The sequence below is a fragment of the Colletotrichum scovillei genome (assembly GCF_011075155.1).
Source record: "Colletotrichum scovillei strain TJNH1 chromosome Unknown Contig00009, whole genome shotgun sequence".
In the NCBI taxonomy this organism is placed as follows: domain Eukaryota; kingdom Fungi; phylum Ascomycota; class Sordariomycetes; order Glomerellales; family Glomerellaceae; genus Colletotrichum; species Colletotrichum scovillei.
Genome location: NW_023336267.1, coordinates 4,739,285 through 4,756,323, shown reverse-complemented (window position 1 = coordinate 4,756,323; position 17,039 = coordinate 4,739,285). Strand labels below are relative to the sequence as shown.

The 17,039-nt window shown below is 51.8% G+C and overlaps 5 protein-coding genes across 5 annotated transcripts; 2 read left to right on the top strand and 3 right to left on the bottom strand.

The window, feature by feature from the left end:
• Window positions 1–989: 989 nt before the first annotated feature.
• HER10_EVM0006365 (uncharacterized protein) lies at window positions 990–6,472 on the bottom strand (the record flags this gene model as incomplete). Its single annotated transcript, XM_035475952.1, has 11 exons — window positions 5,423–6,472; window positions 5,088–5,336; window positions 4,830–5,032; window positions 4,431–4,774; window positions 4,130–4,373; window positions 3,476–4,062; window positions 3,057–3,420; window positions 2,694–3,006; window positions 2,005–2,627; window positions 1,481–1,944; window positions 990–1,425 (listed from the first exon to the last, which is right to left on the bottom strand). Exons 1-11 carry the CDS (start codon window positions 6,033–6,035, stop codon window positions 990–992), a joined length of 4,440 nt encoding a protein of 1,479 aa, XP_035329464.1. The 5' UTR covers window positions 6,036–6,472.
• A 233-nt stretch (window positions 6,473–6,705) lies between these two features.
• HER10_EVM0009794 (C6 zinc finger protein) lies at window positions 6,706–9,968 on the top strand. The gene is made up of 9 exons (XM_035483108.1): window positions 6,706–6,934; window positions 7,008–7,042; window positions 7,115–7,169; window positions 7,294–7,544; window positions 7,621–7,636; window positions 7,688–7,900; window positions 7,967–9,017; window positions 9,091–9,454; window positions 9,526–9,968. The coding sequence occupies exons 1-9, from the start codon at window positions 6,832–6,834 to the stop codon at window positions 9,760–9,762; spliced, it is 2,325 nt and encodes a 774-aa protein (XP_035329904.1). The 5' UTR covers window positions 6,706–6,831; the 3' UTR covers window positions 9,763–9,968.
• A 265-nt stretch (window positions 9,969–10,233) lies between these two features.
• On the top strand, window positions 10,234–12,933 carry HER10_EVM0007138 (C6 zinc finger protein). The gene is made up of 4 exons (XM_035476704.1): window positions 10,234–10,460; window positions 10,563–10,880; window positions 10,945–11,406; window positions 11,457–12,933. Exons 1-4 carry the CDS (start codon window positions 10,326–10,328, stop codon window positions 12,639–12,641), a joined length of 2,100 nt encoding a protein of 699 aa, XP_035329570.1. The 5' UTR covers window positions 10,234–10,325; the 3' UTR covers window positions 12,642–12,933.
• HER10_EVM0006053 (isotrichodermin C-15 hydroxylase) lies at window positions 12,877–14,673 on the bottom strand (the record flags this gene model as incomplete). Its single annotated transcript, XM_035475650.1, has 5 exons — window positions 12,877–13,048; window positions 13,118–13,284; window positions 13,357–13,671; window positions 13,734–14,534; window positions 14,608–14,673. The coding sequence occupies 5 exons, from the start codon at window positions 14,671–14,673 to the stop codon at window positions 12,877–12,879; spliced, it is 1,521 nt and encodes a 506-aa protein (XP_035329415.1).
• A 730-nt stretch (window positions 14,674–15,403) lies between these two features.
• HER10_EVM0012713 (uncharacterized protein) lies at window positions 15,404–16,507 on the bottom strand (the record flags this gene model as incomplete). Its single annotated transcript, XM_035482101.1, has 1 exon — window positions 15,404–16,507. The coding sequence occupies one exon, from the start codon at window positions 16,505–16,507 to the stop codon at window positions 15,404–15,406; it is 1,104 nt and encodes a 367-aa protein (XP_035330241.1).
• Between the last annotated feature and the right edge of the window lie 532 nt (window positions 16,508–17,039).

The following is a 17,039-nucleotide window of genomic DNA, read 5'->3' as shown; positions in this document are numbered from 1 at the left end:
CCAGGCCGGGGCCGTTCCGTCAAGATATGCCAACCGGACCACATCAAGGCCAGACACCGTACTCAACTATTCATCAGTAACTCTCAGCCCTCTGAAACTGCCGAAAACACCTATCAGCACCGAATTACCCCGCTCCATGTCAACACGCAATTCTCAGGATCAGTTCCACACATCCACAACTTGGGGCCTACGTCGGGCATGCCCGCACACCTGAAGCCCCGAACGGTCGACATTGGCTGATTAAAGAGGCGCAGTGCCTCCGACGCGGATCTTATCGTGCCATTCAATTACAAATCAACGTTTGTGCAAGAGACAAATTACTATGATGATTTGTCAACAGATATGGAAACATGCTCCGGGCGCACCACAACGAGTTGCAACCCCTCTTCCGTTCAGAGCCAAGATTGCTCCAAGGGCAGTCTTCATTGATGGATGTAATGGGAAACGATTTGAACTATTGAGTTCGGGAACGTTCATTGTTACGAAGTGGTATCTACATAGCGTTGAAGTTGGGCTTCGCAACCGCTCTGTGATGAGTGCGATTCAATTGCAATAGATACAATAAGCAAGATAGAGTCTTCAAACTTCGACGTTCGCTATCAATCGCTCAACCACTACGAATGGAAATATCGCGATAATTGCTCAAAACTTTTGAAACCTCAATAAATGGAATGGGATCCATTGACATTTGTACAGTCCGATTCACCGGATTCCGGAAGGAAGCCAAAGCAAAGAATGCACTTTACAAATGAAAGCGACGTCTCGATTTTGGAAGTTTATCTACAATACAGCTGCACTAAATACCATGTTGTAAGAAAACATTCATTCTAATACTCTATAATAAAGTCGAAAAGTGAATGAGAAAGTAAATTATTAGGGACTAGTAATTATGCATGTTTGAGCCCTTCGAGAAAGACGCTGAAACTCCGGAGGCCCTCATTGCCCCTTTATCTTGAGCGATTGTAGCCGATAAAGCCGAGAGTCAGTTTTTAGGAAGACTTCTTCTTCCAAAGTTGAGCAAGGGAGTGCTTCTTTGGCACCCGAGCCAGCCAATACAGGAACAAAGCTGCAAACAAGTTGAAGATGATGTAGACCCACATCAGTCCGTACGACCGCCATCGTCTGTCGTATGACGTAGATACGGTAGTCAAGAAGGCATCTGTCGTAGCCAGAGGGCAGAATTGACAGGCGTCGGTGCTGTTGGGGTTAAAGACACTGCCGCCGGCCATTTGCATGTACGGGGCCATGTAATCACCACATGCGGTTCCATTCGCGGGACTGAACTGCAGCAGCTCGAGTTGAGAGCAGTTGACCTTGTTGTGAGCCAGTCCCGTTGACAAGAGACCTTCAACCAGGTAGGTCAAGGGTGAGACGCGGTACATGAACTTCCAGAAACCTGGCAGGGCATTGACCGGCACAATGACACTGTTGATTCGTGAGTTTGAAGACTTCAGGCTGATTGGATCGGTGTGGAACTTACCCGCAAAAGATCAGACACAAAGCAAAAAGTAGAAGAGAAAGAGTCGCTCCGATCTCTGCTGTAGGTACACCAGCGACAACCATATCGGCAAAAGTTGACTCGAAGAGCATGAAGGCCCAGATGAGTAGGAACATGAGACCGCCACGTTCCGTAACCGCATCCGTCGGTATGGCATTGCGATACATGCCGACCAGATAATAGAACGGGAAGAAAATCACAATAGCAGCCAAGGTATTCCAGGGAAGCTCGACAATGATGTTGACCAACACGAACACATACCATGAGTACGCCCTAGAGGCGCGTTCTCTCGCCTCGTATTGCTCGCGTTGCAGGATGAAGTTGGGCATCGTCTGGTAAACGAGGAAGGCAAAGACCACCAACAACATGAAGATGGAGAACATCTGACTCTGGAGTCCTTGCATTGTGAGCGGTGAGTTGTAGAAGGACACACCGATGAATAAGCTCTGTGCAAAGTGTCAGTTGAAGATCCATTAGGTCGTTGACCACTAAGTATTGAGACGTACCGTGCCACCAGATAAAATCAACTTGGAGTAAATGTACGAAGGCGTGCGCCAGTACTGTTGAAAAACACGTTCAGTGCACAAGGCAAGCTGAACATGAAACGGCGCAGCATAAGTTGACATCTCATCGGGACTGGACGTCGAGCCATTCGCCACCTGGCCCTGCTCCAGACGCTCGAGCTCGCGGCGCATCTCGGCACACTCATGGCTCTCCTTCCAGGTCTCGGGCCAATCCCTCTCAGCCTTGGCGCCCGGAGCAGCGCCGATAACTTTGAGCATCCACTCGGCGGGGTTCTCGTCCTGTCCGCAGGTCATTGCTCCGTACTGCTCAAAGTAGCTCGTGAGCACGCGGGAGTTCTCGCCAATGTCGCCAAAGTAGACTGTTTTACCGCCGTGTGCGAGGAGAAGAAGACGATCGAATTGCTGGAATAGGAGTGCAGAAGGCTGGTGGATTGTCACGAGGATGGCCTGGCCGTTTTCCGAGAGCTTTCGGATCAGTGATGAGATTGACCATGCTGTCTGACTGTCGAGGCCCGAGGTCGGTTCGTCAAGGAAGAGAAGGAGGTCAGGTTTCGCAGCGAGCTCGACGCCGATAGTCAGTCGTTTTCTCTGCTCAACGTTTAGGCCTGTGGTAGCACGGATTAGCTTACCAATCTTTGAGGATGAGGTGCAAAGACCAGTTAAGGACTTACCTTCTCCGGGTACTCCGACAATGGCATCGGCATAGGCCTCCATCTCCAGAAGTCCAATCACCTCTTCAACGCAGTCGTACTTCTCTTGCTTGCTGGTAGCAGCTGGCTGGCGTAGCATGGCGCTGAATCGCAAGGCTTCCCTTACAGTAGATGTCTCGAGGTGGATGTCTTGTTGCTGAACGTATCCGGCCTTTCGCTGGAACGACTGGTCTCTGGGAATGCCGTTGACGAGAATATCTCCAGTCACAACACCCATAGTCACTCTGTTAGCCAGGACATCGAGAAGAGTAGTCTTGCCAGCGCCAGTAGAGCCCTGAACCGATCATCAGTATGAATAATTTCGTAGAATGGAGGTAGACTTACCATCAAAGCAGTCAGAGTTCCCGGCTTGACCCAACCGCTAGCTTTGTCAAGAATTCTGCGGTTGTTGCCCTTGATCGATATGTCATAGCAAACATCTTTCCAGTGGAATACCGATTGGCTTTTGTGAATTGCAGATTGTTTGACACTCGACTGAGTAGCATGCCCCTCGGACTTCTCATGTTGGTAAATGCGTTCAGGTTGGCCAGTCTCTTCGTCGGATGAGTTCTTTGATAGTGTCGGCGCCGAGTGACCGCGCCGGAAGATCAACACCTCGCCCTTGGAGCGGTCTGTGGTGATGTACTCCGCCGCGAGCAAGTAAACGCACATGAAGAAGATTTTGAAGGCAATCAAAATGCCAAAGTTCCTGAGCGACACGTTAAACTTATTTACGAAGCGACTTTCACAAAACGAGAACATACCTCCAAATGTGAGACTTGTAGTAGCTGAAGGTGGCATTCATGTAGAAGTCACCGTCAACGAAGTCCGCGCCAGGTGCAGCGCCAGCGACCGAGCACGTCCTCTCGTTTGGCGCAGCGTTCGGGTAGGCCGGAACGAATGAGGGACAGGGGAACTGCCGACCGTTGAACTCATTGGCGACCAGACTCTCGAAAGCGTAGGCGATGGGATTGATGTAGTTGATCCAGCGGAGCCATCCCTTCATATCGCGGGTCGGAAGGATGAAGCCGGTGTAGATGACGAGTGATAAGATGAAGATAGCGGCTGGCGTCAAGGCTTGGTGGATGGTACGGGACGTCTGGCCGATGGTTCTGATGATCATGGACATTGAAAGTGTAGTGGTGAAGCCGAACAGGAGGAAGATGAAAAAGGCATCGGCCTCTTGGCGGAGCCTTGCCATGAAGTATAGAGGAATATTGAAGGCCAAGGTAGATAGAATCTTACTGGGAAGATCGCAGATCGTGGAGGAGATTGCTTCGGAGGCGGGATGGTACAGGGCATAGCGAGCGTGCTTTTCGACAATGGGTCTCTGGACGTACAGTGTGAGGATCTGATGATCTCCTTATTAGTAAATTTCTCTCGTCGTGGGATTACTTAGAAGAAAATCCGAATCATACCTCAAGAGCACTGCTGAGACCGTTGAACAAAATCGCAAAGAACAACAGAATGCAACGAGAGTTCATACTCGATGCATCAGAGGGCAGGTCGAAGAAGATGCTTCCAAGGACTAAAGAAATGACCAAGTTCCCACCAACCGTGACAACGAAGAAGAGCCAGTCGCCCAAGAGACGCTGGTACCCACGCGTCATGCAGAGCCAGATTTGCATGGGCATGGAGATGGTGTAAGGTGATTGCGGAGTCCTTCTCAACTGTTAGCAGGCGATTATGCCACGATGTCCTGCCTTCACTGCCACTTACACAAGAGATGCTTTGTGAGCCTGGCGGGTGGCGACAAACTTGTCTACCCCTGAGCCATCGAGAGGATGTTCCTCCTCAAAGGCAAATATCTCCTCCATTAGACGTGCCCTGACATCGCTTCCCTTCCATACGGTCGCAAATTCGTCTGGCGTTCTGGGAACTCTGTTCTCAAATCCTTCTCGTACCAGTCGTTCTGCGGGATTCGTGAGGGAAGTGAGGAAATCAGCGGTGGTTTGGCGGTCGGGGCAGCGGTAGCCCATGTCGACAAAGTATTGCTTCGCCAGGGCCGTGGAGCCAAAGTAGATCTGGCGACCTTCATAAAGCACCGCGACCTTATCGAATACCTAGACAAGTGTAAGTCAACAACGATATAAGCCAGGTTCGGGAGGTGGTACTGACATCATACGCCGGCTGCGAGGCCTGATACATCGCGACAATGGCCGAAGTTTTGGCCATATCAGTAGACAACCGCAGAGTCCGAGCAAACTCCAACGCGGTAGCACTGTCCAATCCGCGAGTGCTGTTGTCCCAGCATTGTATAGGGCTCTGGCTGAGCGTAACCTCCGCAATACTGACGCGCTTGCGCTCGCCTCCGCTGACACCTGTGGAGAGTTAGTGGAGGTTTTTTCAAAGCTGATAAAGGCTTGAGCCACTTACCACGGACGAAGTCGTTTCCGACCTTTGTGTTGATGGTGTGGGAGATGCCGAAAACTGCCATCACGACGTCCCGCAAGTGTTCGGCGTATCTCTGCCTGCTGACGCCAGGGAGTCGATTCTTTGGCGTTCTTGCCAGTGAGGCGAAAAGAAGCGTCTGCCCAACCGTGAGGTGGGGGAAGTGGATGTCTGTTTCGGCCTGGTAAATCACTTCACCGCGGAATCGTTTATGCATAGTTTCCATTGGTATGCCTGTTTAGGATGAATGTTGTCAGTCAGCTTTCGTGAGAACCAGCATATAACACCCCCAACAGAGTTGAGTAGGCATTGTCACTAACCCTGGTAACTGAAGTGTGAATGATCCCCCAGATGAAGACCCTGGGTCTCACCGGCGATCGTCTTGAGCAAGGTAGAAACACCACTGCCGGGACGGCCCAGCACCAAGAGCATCTCACCACTCTTAATGATTCCGTCGAACTCCCTCAAGATGTCAATCTTTTGACGACGGTTGCTAAGACCCTGCTTGATCATCATTGGCGCTTGCCAGAGAACGTTAAGAACATCCTTCTGGTAGTCCGTGTCGGTGCCGTACCCATGAACACTCAGGTTGCGATACGCGACTCCAGCTTCAAGTCTTGGGTAGTCCTCGGGATGATGATATGAGTGCTGTAGAAGGGCTCGGGCCCATTTCTTGGCGTTGAACTCTTCGCGACAGCTTGGGTCCAGGGCAGGGTGGTCCGATAGGAACGGGTTGATACCAGGGTCGAGTCTTGACGCTGAGCGGATAAGATCGAGACTGTAAGGCCTGACTAGCTCGTTGACGTGGGCATCGTTGGCTTCAATGTCCATGTCATTCCTCTGGTGGTCGTGTTCCTGAATGGCTTTGGCGTGCAAGGTGTCATCCGACGGTTTGGACATGACGTTGCCGCTGTCACCCTGCGGGCGATGCATCTTGTGAGTTGATTTGATAACTGCGCAACGTGCAGATAAGAAAGAAGCTGAAGATCGCAGAAGAGAGGAGGCTCAAGCAATGTCACCCAACGGGGATCACAGGCAAGTTATATCCTAAGAAGCTTCCCAAAAGAGGCGCCCACCTCGTTAAAAATAAGTTTTCACGGTCAGCACAAGGCAGACATGTGAAAACAACAACACAGCTACGCATTTCTAACGTCAATACCTACTATCAATAAGTCGACATGGGCAGAGAGGACCCGAAAAGCAGGGACCAGATCACTAGCTTCACGTCACGCTGCCGAAGCTAACAGCTCGCGAGCCGAGCCTGACGGTCCAATTTCCATGTTTTGGCTGCATATTTTGCGACTTTGCTGATGTAGAGCAGCCGTATGATTCAAGTCGGCGCCGAGGGAGGGGGCCTAACGCAAAATGAGTTGACGATGTTGACGAGAAAGCACCCACACGCGCCGCAAAGATCCTGGCCGCAGATCCCGGGATGGCGGCTTTGTGAAGTGGCCCGATGCGTGTGTAAAGTTGCCCAATCCGGCATCTCGGCGCCGAGGCTCTACACCCACATGGCGGTCGAACTTCTCCAAATCTCCACTCTCCTAAAAGGCAAATAAGGAGCCGAGCTCCTTTCACCATGAGCTGAATTGTCTTGGTCCCCCCGTCCCCTTGCGAACCACATCCTCGCATACTTACAGACCTCGTCTCCGACCTACTCGTCTTCGTTTCTCGGTGTTGTTTTGCTTCTCAGCCTGCATTTTCATCTCATCCTCTGCGAGCCGAGAAGATGACTGCTGATAAGCCCGCGCCCAGTCCTACTGGTGTTGGTGCTGGGTCCCGAACCCACAAGTCCTGCGATGCTTGCAAGTCACGCAAGGTCCGCTGTCCTAGTACGTGACTCGGGAGAGCTGATTGCCATTCCTATTCCTCATTCACGAACTGACGAGTTGATTTTATCCATAGGTAACGGCCCGCCCGGACCTTGCGCGAATTGTATTGTGAGTGAAGCCAAATGGATTCTCTCTCCTGACAAGACGTGCCTGTTTACTCACAAGCTTTGAACCTGTAAGCGTCGAAAAGAAGAGTGTCGCTTCAGTGTGAAAAGGCTAGCCCACAGGCGCAACGGTAAGCACTGGCAACTAAACACCCACCATACCACGTTTACACTCTTTTGAGGAGCACATCAAGCACAACAACTCCGGTCGATTTTCTGTGGGAAAGGATTTCAAAGTACTAAGTAAACTATCAGTTGCCGGACAGCTTCTGCCAACGAATTATTCGCCATCGAGCAATCGACCACCCAGTCTCCCAGACGCCAAAGCCGTGCTAGACTTGTCGACATCAGATGGAGAGACCAAGCCACTCGTCCTCCCTGATCGCACGTCGCCAAAGTCTCCTCCCCACCGCATTCAAGAACTCCACGTCGATCGCGTCCTAGCACGAGCACAGAGGCCAAAGACCTCTACTGGAAGAGGCCAGGAGGAAACCATGTTTGTACCAGTAAGCACCACAAGCCAAAATTTAAAGCAATTGTTTGCAGATGTGAGTGAACTGTAAGCTGACAGGAATCTCACAGCGCAATGGCATATTTGGTATTGAAGCGCCACATGCCCTCAGTGGCCTGCACGTACTGACAGATCAAGGGGGCCGGAACAGCCTCACGTTCTTCTCCGACAACAGGCTACTGTCCCTGTCGACGCGCCTTCAGAATCAAAAAGTGAACGAGCTCGTTGGACGAATTTCCGTCATTGTCAATGGACGTCTCCGTCGCACCGACTCAACAACGACGAATCCCCGGAGGACGCAGCCTCCCGATATGGGGACCGACAGAGCGCGAGCCGCCCTGTACATCCGCCGTAATTATTTGCCATTCTCCCTTCTGTAACCCCCCCTTGGAGTTGGCGAAAGCTGATCATGATCAGTCTACTTTGAGCGAGTGCATCCCATGTTCCCATTTCTTGACCGGACGACTTTCGAGACTACAGTGTCAAGTCCCAACTTCCCAAATCTCCTCGAACGCAGCAAGCCATGGTGTTGTCTCTACCACAGCGTCCTTGCCCTAGGGTCCCAGTATGCTGATGGGGGGACATTCGAGCCTGGTAAGGGAGAGTCGTGGCGGCTGTTCTCTGTCAGTTTGAGCGGCTTCTCGGAGCTCCTGCTGCTTCCTGATTCTCTCACCACCTTGCAGGCATTGACAGCCATGTCTGTCTATGGCTTAGGGATCTCGGGCTTGGCTGTTGAGCCTGTCATCATGTCAGAGGCGGCAAGACGGGCTCAGATGATGTCCAGTCATAGCTTTACTGGTCCAACGGCTCACGCTTACCAGAAGTCTTTCTGGATTCTATATGCGGTTGAGAAAATCACCAGCTTCCACTTTGGGAGAAGTTCCGTACGTGCTTGGAATTTCCCTCTCCTTACCACGATAACGTCATACTATGATGGATGCACACCTCTTGTTTACTTGCTCTGCACTGCTGACAGCGACAAGGGGTTCGTCGATAGCGACATATCTTGCCCCATCCCCGTCGTCCCCGAAGCAACGTCGGGGGACTTTAGCTGGTTCCTGCACCTAGTGCGTTTCGCTCGCCTCCTTTCTCGAGCATATACATCACTCTTCTCGGTCGGCGTGTCGGGCAACTCCGACTCGTACTATCTCGACGTGATTGACCAATTAAACGGTGAACTCGAAGAATGGAGAGCATCTCTGCCAGACAATGGCTTCCGCCCGGGTGGAATTCTACGCCCTCAAACTGTATCGGGTCCTAATGCGAGATCGCTCGCTCTCATTCTTCATTATCTTTACTACAGCATGTTACTGACTCTCGCGAGAACTACGCTGTGCTACCTGCCTGTCCCTGAGACGCCGGCGGTGACAGCGACAAAGGACGACAAGATGAAGACCATTTTGAATGCATCACGGGCCATATTGGAGCTGACTACGATGATTGAAGTTGAGCCATACACAGTCACATGGTAAGTAGGGAGCGAACTTCGAACTACACGTTTTCCCGCCGTTATCATCAGATCGGTCCTGACAGCCCTTAAGGGTCCTTGCCGGAATCCCTATTACAGCACTTTTTGTCTTATTTGACCTTGTGATACATGATCCTCGGCAGCCAGATACAGGCACCAACCTGGCCCTGCTCGACATGGTTGCTGGTCACTTCAGTCGGATAGAGTATGCCAGCGGCGGCACCGTGCCCGGTTCTCTGATAGCCGAGTTCGCCAAGATTGCGCGAGACTACGTGAACGAGATCCAGCATGCCGAGGCTGGTTTGACGAATCCTGCGAGACCTCATGCACCCACAAATCCTTCCGCCATGCAAATGGTACAGCAATCGTCAGAGCTTGATACCAGAAACAACAAGCAAATAGACAGACCAACTCAGATGACTCTGGATCTATCGGATGTAAGTTCTCGGCCTTACAAGGCCTACCACCCATCAAGAAAAAAGTGTCTAATCATCATTTGCGTTGAAAGACTCTGCCGAGGGAGGCCATGATGTCTGGTCCGATGCAGCAACCAGGATACACCGACTTTGCGTTCGACAGCGGGATGGGCCAGGTATCTCCTAGTGCGCTCATGGGAACCGACGTGATGGGAATCTTTAATTATTTCCTGCCCGATCTGGACCCGATGTTTTACCAGGGTATGACGCAGGAGTACGATCTGCTACCACAGCAGCATGGAGGGACCGTTCAGAGCATGGACAAGTGAGATGATGCGGACGGGGTCCAATTCTTAATCTCCGTCCGTTTGCCAGGCCGGATGCAGCATGACATAACCTTATTTTTGGAGCTATTATAATGCGTGCCCCCAACGGATACTAGCAGCTACCTTAGTTGCTATGCCCGGCAGTCGAGATCGTTGCTAGGCATAATGACGAAATGCTTATGAAGAACAAAATCGAACGTTCGCTGGAGCAACCTTCCAGAATGGAAAAGCAGGTAAGACTGCATGTGTGTGTGTGTGAGTGGGAGATCACTTGTTCTTCGGTGGCAGTGAGCTCCGGGATCCCGGGCTTCGCTCCGGTCCGCTGCAAGGATCAGCCGGGTCTCGGACGGTCCAATGCAGCCTAGCGTCTCCTCCAAAGTCCGTTTGGTGGATCCCCAAATGTCGTGGCCCCCTGTCTTTTTTCCCGCAGAAAAGCGGCACGTTTAAAAGAGTGTTGCCGCCAACAGAGCAGAGCTCGGAAGAGAAACATATCATGCGATGAACGACAACAACTTACACACTTCTCTGATCTCTAACGAGCCCCATATTCTCATCTGTAGATCTTGATGGCATCCGAAAGCCCAGCTTCGCAGGCGAGTACTCCGGCAGGCGACAAACCACGCAACGTCTTGGCCTGCGTCTTTTGTCACCAGCGCAAAATCAAGTGCGACCGAAAGTCCCCCTGCGCCAACTGCATAAAGGTTGGTTTGTCATCATCTCACTCACCCTTCAGCCGATGGACCCGAGGTCTACGCACACCCACACCGAGGCGCAACGCATACTCACTGATGTGATCACGATAGTCTGATCAACCGTGCGTGCCATCGACGCGAGCACCACCAGGAGCTGGTAGAAGACGCGTGGTGAAGGACCTGTTGGAGAGATTGAATCAGTGTGAGAGTCTTCTGAGCCAGGTGGCTCCGCGCGATGCCGATGGCCGCCCCGTAAATCCCGATACGCCGGGTTCCTCACGCGATGTGGCGGACAGCCCGGCAATGTCCCACATAAGCTACGAAGAAGCCCGGAAACAACCCAGCTCGAGACCGAATGGCAAGATTGTCTGCGATGAAGGTCGACCAACATTTATGGAAAATCCGTTTCGCGGTAATGTTCTTGACCACGTAAGTGCACTGTTTTTCGATCAAACGATAAGTCCCACCCAGTAAAGATCTAAGTGGAATCTAGCTCCAATTCTCCAAGCTCAGTCTTGAAGACAATGACACCGAGCAATCAACGAACCCGTCTGGTTCTACCAGCGTCTCAGAACGCGGCGACTCAATTCACCAAAAGTCTATGGACTTTGACATATTAGCCCTGGGACCAGTCGAAGTTCTGCGCCTGTGGCAGGTATTTCTAGAACGAGTCAACCCTATGATCAAGGTCATTCACGTCCCTAGCCTGGAACCTTTAGTCTTTGAAGCAGCAACAGACCGCTTCAACCTGAACCCCGACCTTGAGGCCCTGCTCTGTTCCATCAACGTTGTTGCAATCATGGCCTTGTCGGAAGCGGAATCAATCCAGATGCTCAAGCTCGAAAAAGCAAGAGCATTGCGAAATTCGATGTCTGCACTGAAAAAAGCGATGTCCAAAGTGGACTTTTTACGAAAGTACAATATGACCACTTTGCAGTGCTTAGTGCTATATCTGGTAAGACGTCTGTTCCACACAAGCATGACTCTGATCTGACTGCAGGCTAGGTCTCTCTCCAGGGTCAATTCGATCGCCATGCCGCGTGGGTGTTGACCGGCATGCTAGTCAGGATAGCGCAGAGGATGGGCCTCCATCGCGACGGAGAACTCATAGGTCTTCAACCATTCGAGACCGAGATGCGCCGCCGAATCTGGTGGCAAATCATCATGCTAGAAACAAAATACGCCGTCCTCGCAGGCTTCGGCGACACGCTCCTCCCGCCTAACTGGGACACCAAACTCCCATCGAACGTCAACGACGCCGACTTACTACCCGGCTCAACAGAGCCGGTCAAGTCTCGCGACGGAGCAACCGAGATGGCATTCTGCCTCATGCTCTACGAATCACGCGCCTTCTTCTGCGACAATCCCATGCCGGAGTTCGAATCAGTCATCCTCAGCGGGGACAAAATCAGCGCGGAGAACTCGAGGAAATTCTCTGGTCAACCACATGTCCTCGACAGGTATCGACTCGCGTTGGACCAATACGATGAGAGACTAGCTGTGGCCGAACGACGGTTCTGCAACCCGACGGCTGGCGGCATACATCTCGTTGCGAGTAAGATCCGGTCTTTTACGGCGCAGAGGATGCGCGACATGATCATGCACGCGCGAGAGCCATGGGACGAGAACAAAGACGGTGGGGCGAGCCAGCAATCCTTCTTCAGAGCATGGGTCATCTCCTTCGAGAGCGACGTTAGCTGGTACGACACGATCGACGATAAGTTCACCTGGTACCTAAAACTCCACTTCCAATCCGATGCTTTCTCCGTCATGATTGAGCTCCTGCAGTGGCAGTCCGTCGGAACACTGGTTGACAGGGCATGGAAGGCCATCGACCGGCTCTATCACCACCACCCGGAGATGTACGACTTGACCAGGAAGGACAACTTGCTGCGGGCGGAGAACTTGCTTGCAGGGTGGGCAAGACGGGAGCTTGCGTTCCGAAATCTAGGCATGTCGTGCGACACGCCGCTCGTTGTGGCACGGTTCCGGAGTAGCGAAGTTTTCAAGCAGAGACAGCTCGGCGGCCTGCCAGTTGAGCAGTGGCCGGCGCCGACGCCGGATACCGCGCTGTTCTCTGACATGAGTCCATCCGACTTTGAGACGTTTGACGGCGGGATGCCTGGAGATACGCATGGTCCTAACTTTAGTCTTTGGGGTGGAGGTGGTCCTGGACAACATGCTCTATGATGAAGGCCCAGCTAGTTTGTAGGGGGTAAAGGGCTGGGGGAAAGGGGGTTGTGCGTTTCAAGCACTCGACCATGACTTAATGACACTGAAGACGGCTCAAGGGTAGACTATACCCAACACGGAGTTTATCCCTAGTCTTTAGGGCTCTTGGAATACCTATATATCACCTCTCAAAATTTACTGCTAGACTTTTGGTACTCGCTTTGGCCTAGCCTATCGAGATGCTCTCGCAAATTTATGCGCGGGCTTCACGCGCTACTGGTTTCAAGTAGACATTCAGCGGAATTCTATCCCACAAACCAAATGCTCTTTGCCTCTGAATCCAGGACCCGTTTCCTTCGGCCAGTTGAAGATCAAAGTCAAACACGATTCGGGCTAAGATCAACCTCATCTCTGCATACGCGAGACTGTTTCGCGTAGGTTTCAACGTCAGCGGCGGCAAGCAATGGTTCAATGGACATATGAGGAGCTCTTACTTCTTTCCAATGCAGTTGCGCGGGCCAACGCTGAATGCTTGAAGTGCATCCAAATGGTTGTGTTCCTCTTTGTTGGTCTCCAGGAAGCGCTCCGGCCTGAACTCCCAAGGCTTGGTCCAATTATCTGGACTATGATTTGCGGACCATTGTTGGATCTCGACGAAGGTCTTGAAGGGAAGCCTAGATTAGTCACCTGATAGGAATCTCGAAAAGGAGAGGTGGTGCGCAAGGCTACTTACTCCTTGAGGTACATGCTCTGCGCCAATCTGACACCCAAACTCCGGCACCTCTCGAATGAGGTTTGACGTCACTGGAGGATACATGCGCAAAGCTTCATTGAGAACAGCAAGCATGTATGGCAACTTGCTCACTGAGTTGATGGTGATCTCGCTAGAATCGGTAAAGCTAGATCGGACCTCTTCGTTGAGTTTTTGCAGGGCCTTGGGATTTCTCAACAGAAGATATGTCGTGCCGGCCAGAGTTGTAGCAGTAGTTTCCGAACCAGCGAGGACGAGTATGAGACCATTAGCTGATAGCTGTTCAAACGAGAGGTTCTGTGCACACAAAGTTAGCGTAGATTCACCCCCTCGAGGAGTGGCTTTGGGGGTCCACATGCCCATTCTTCTTTCTTCCTTAAGAGTCCTTCGAACAAATCCTTCCGATCAGGATCCATATCTAGACGCGTTTGCATCATCTTGTCCGTGCTCTCACGTAACTGCATCATTGCAGCAAGACCACCGATCCGGAAGAGGCCTTGGACAACAGGATCAAGGCCGATATACTTCATCGCTGTCATGATAGCATTGTATCGGATAGTCTTGAAGATGAAGGCAATCCAGGGGTGGTAGTCTGAACGATCGAGACAGCCAAAAGATTGCGCAAAGATTAGGTCGCCGGCAATATCGAACGTTGTCCAATTATACCAAGCCTCAACATTGATTGGCGCTTCTTCCCCGTCGCAGTTCTCATGCAAGCGAGAAATCAGTTTATCGACGTACTTCATGATAATGCCTTCTTGCGCTCGCATTGAGCTATCCGAGAAGCCATGAGATAGCGCCCGCCGGTACCGCTGGTGCTCCTCACGCTCGGCATTGATGATGCTCGTGGGCAAATTCTTGATCGTCGTTGAGAAGAGCTGCGACTTGGGGATCTCGTTTTCGGCCAGCTCTTTCCCGATTTGGAAGCCGTAAATATCTTTCCAGGCCGTCACATCGGTGAAGGACAGGTGATTTGGGCTGATTCGGACTATGGGGCCATATCGGTCGTGGAGGTGCTGGGTTCGAAAGGCCTGATAGCCTGTGGCATGTTGCCAGGCCCAGATTAGAGGCGAAGCGCGTTGGAGGACAGGCCCTGGGAACCTTCGTAGGGGATGGAGGAAGAGGTTGTAGCCGGCTAGGAGGAGTTGCCAGAGGACGGCCTGGCAAGTTAGCTATGTTATCCTTCACTGAGATCATCTACTCTAATCTTGTGTAGGAACGCCAGTCACCTACTGTACCAAAGGCAATAGCCAGAATATGAGAAGGATGCTCAGAGAGAATGGACAAAACACCCGCCATTTCCGTAGTCAAGTCTGGAAGGGTTTGCTTCTCAAGTTCTGTGATAATCTTCTTGCATCAACGAGAAACATCAACCCCGCGTTGGCGTTGACGCGTCGTTTATGTAGATTCATCCCGAGTGCGAGCCTTTCCGAGCTCCCCCCTGGCGACAAACATGTTCGCTTCTTGCCCATTGCACACACCACTTGGTGCTGCGTCAAACAGTCAGTCACCTTCCATTGAGGGGACGGGCTCTGCCCTGGGCGCGAGAAGTTTGAGGTCATCGGACGGTTGTTTCAATACCACGTTCCTTGTGCGGACCAATCCACTGTCCGGCTTTGTCACATTCATGCATGCAGCAACCGTAAATATGCATGGGGGAGGTTGAGACGGTTGGCCATCTGCGAGTGTTACTCCGCATTGGTGTTGCACGACTTGATATCCTGGTCATTGCCTTCCAGCATGGCGCACTCGTAACATCGTGGAATTAACGACAAATGAGAGTGAGTGCGCAAAGATGCCAAGCAGATAAAAGGCACAAGTTGGAGATTCTTGCGCTCTTGAACGATTAGTCGCCTTTCAACAGAGCTAACAAACCCTAGACCTGAATACTTTCCCAGTGCGAGATGACAGAAGGCAAAGCCACGTGGAGATCCTCTCGGGGCTAGCCGATCCTTTTCTTATCCTAGCTTTAGCTGTTAGAATTACTGAAGTTGATGTCGTTCTTGATTGACGACTTACAAGTCGCCTATTAAAACTCTGAGATGACAATGCCAGCCCCCTTCTTCTCCGCAATATCCAAAATCGCCGTCCCAATCGCCAAATCCGTCGTACTGACACCGATACTCTTGTAGATGATCAAGCCATCCTCCAATGTCGATAGCGATTCCAGCTTCTCCCCTCGTTTCCGTGAAACCTCGATTTCTCCAACCTCCACTATGTACTCTGCCGCAAGTTTGCTCTGAACGATTTCGCCAGAGTGCTTAAGCGCAGACTCGCGGTCGTCGACCAGCACGGCGACCTTCGAACCTTGTTCGCGTAGTTTCCCACCAGCGGCGCTGGTTGCCTGGACGAGGAGATCTGGGTCTACTTCCAACATGTCCGCCTGCCAGGAACCCACTGCAGAAATGTATGGGTTTCTTTCCTTTCTTCCGTTCGTGACATAGTGTGCCGGAAATACTGGGCTCTTGGTGCCCACTGTGCAGAAAATGGCGTCTGCTACAGCGAGACGATACTGAAGTTGAGCTTCGTACTCGGAGCTAGAGGAACCCAGATACTCAAAGTTGGCGGTAGACTTCCAACGAGCTTGATTCTCCTCCTTCAATCTTGAGATGAGCTGCTGTGCTCGCTCAGCGGACCGATTCACCACGGTAATAGTCTTGATCTCGTCACCCCTCAACGATAACGCGAAGCGAAGATGCCACAACGCTTGCTTACCAGCACCGAACACAACAATGTTGTCAGTGTGGCTCCGCCATAAGTACGGCACAATGGCAGAGAGCGCCGTGCGATATCCTGTGACCTCTTCGGCATTGATAACGCCTAGGGGTAGGCCGTCCTGGTCGCAAATGGAGATAATGCCGTGCAAGCTGTTAGCTGCTGGGGATGAAGGTGCCGGGGTGACGACGATCTTAGTTCCGAAGGCACCAGCGGAGCTGAAGGGTCGAAATAGGCATTTCATGCCCTCAGGTCTGTTCACTATCGATGCATCGGGCTGATAGTCGCGCTCCGCACCCTCAGAAAGCTCTATCAGCGCTCCTACAAGCCGATCTCGGAGCTGGAGAATGCCATCTCTTGGAAGGTTGAGCAGGATATCGAGAACAGCGGCGTCGCTGAGGACTCTAAAATTACCCATGCTGAATAGTGAATAAGATGCTCAGGTTTGCAAAAGGCCGTTGAACAGTCAAAGTCGTGAGGGGGTCGAAGTGTGGAGAAGTCTCGCGAAAGAGGCACCGATACTAGTATGTTGACGGTGAAAAGACCTTATCAGCAGCTTGTCAAGTCTTGATAGTCAGTTGGGTCACTGCGATAACAAATGTGAGTAGACGCATCAACAGTCTCCGTAGTTACGCAGGTTACGGCAGTTTGATTTGTGTTTAACCGTCCGGCTCGGCAAGACCTACCGGATTTAATCCCACCGGCACGGCATCCGATGCGGGGAAATGGGTCGCTGCGGTGGTTAGCTGAGCCGCTCGACGGGATCCGTTGTGGGCTCCAGTTGACCGAATGCGAGCGGGTGATACGAAAGTTCAGGTGTAACACGAGCCGGTTGCTACTCCGTCCACGAGCCTCTGTTCCGTCTCACCGGCTCATGAACCGTTCAATTCATTTCCCATGCGTTTGTGAGTGAGATGTCTATCAGCCATGAAACCTATTAATACATACTA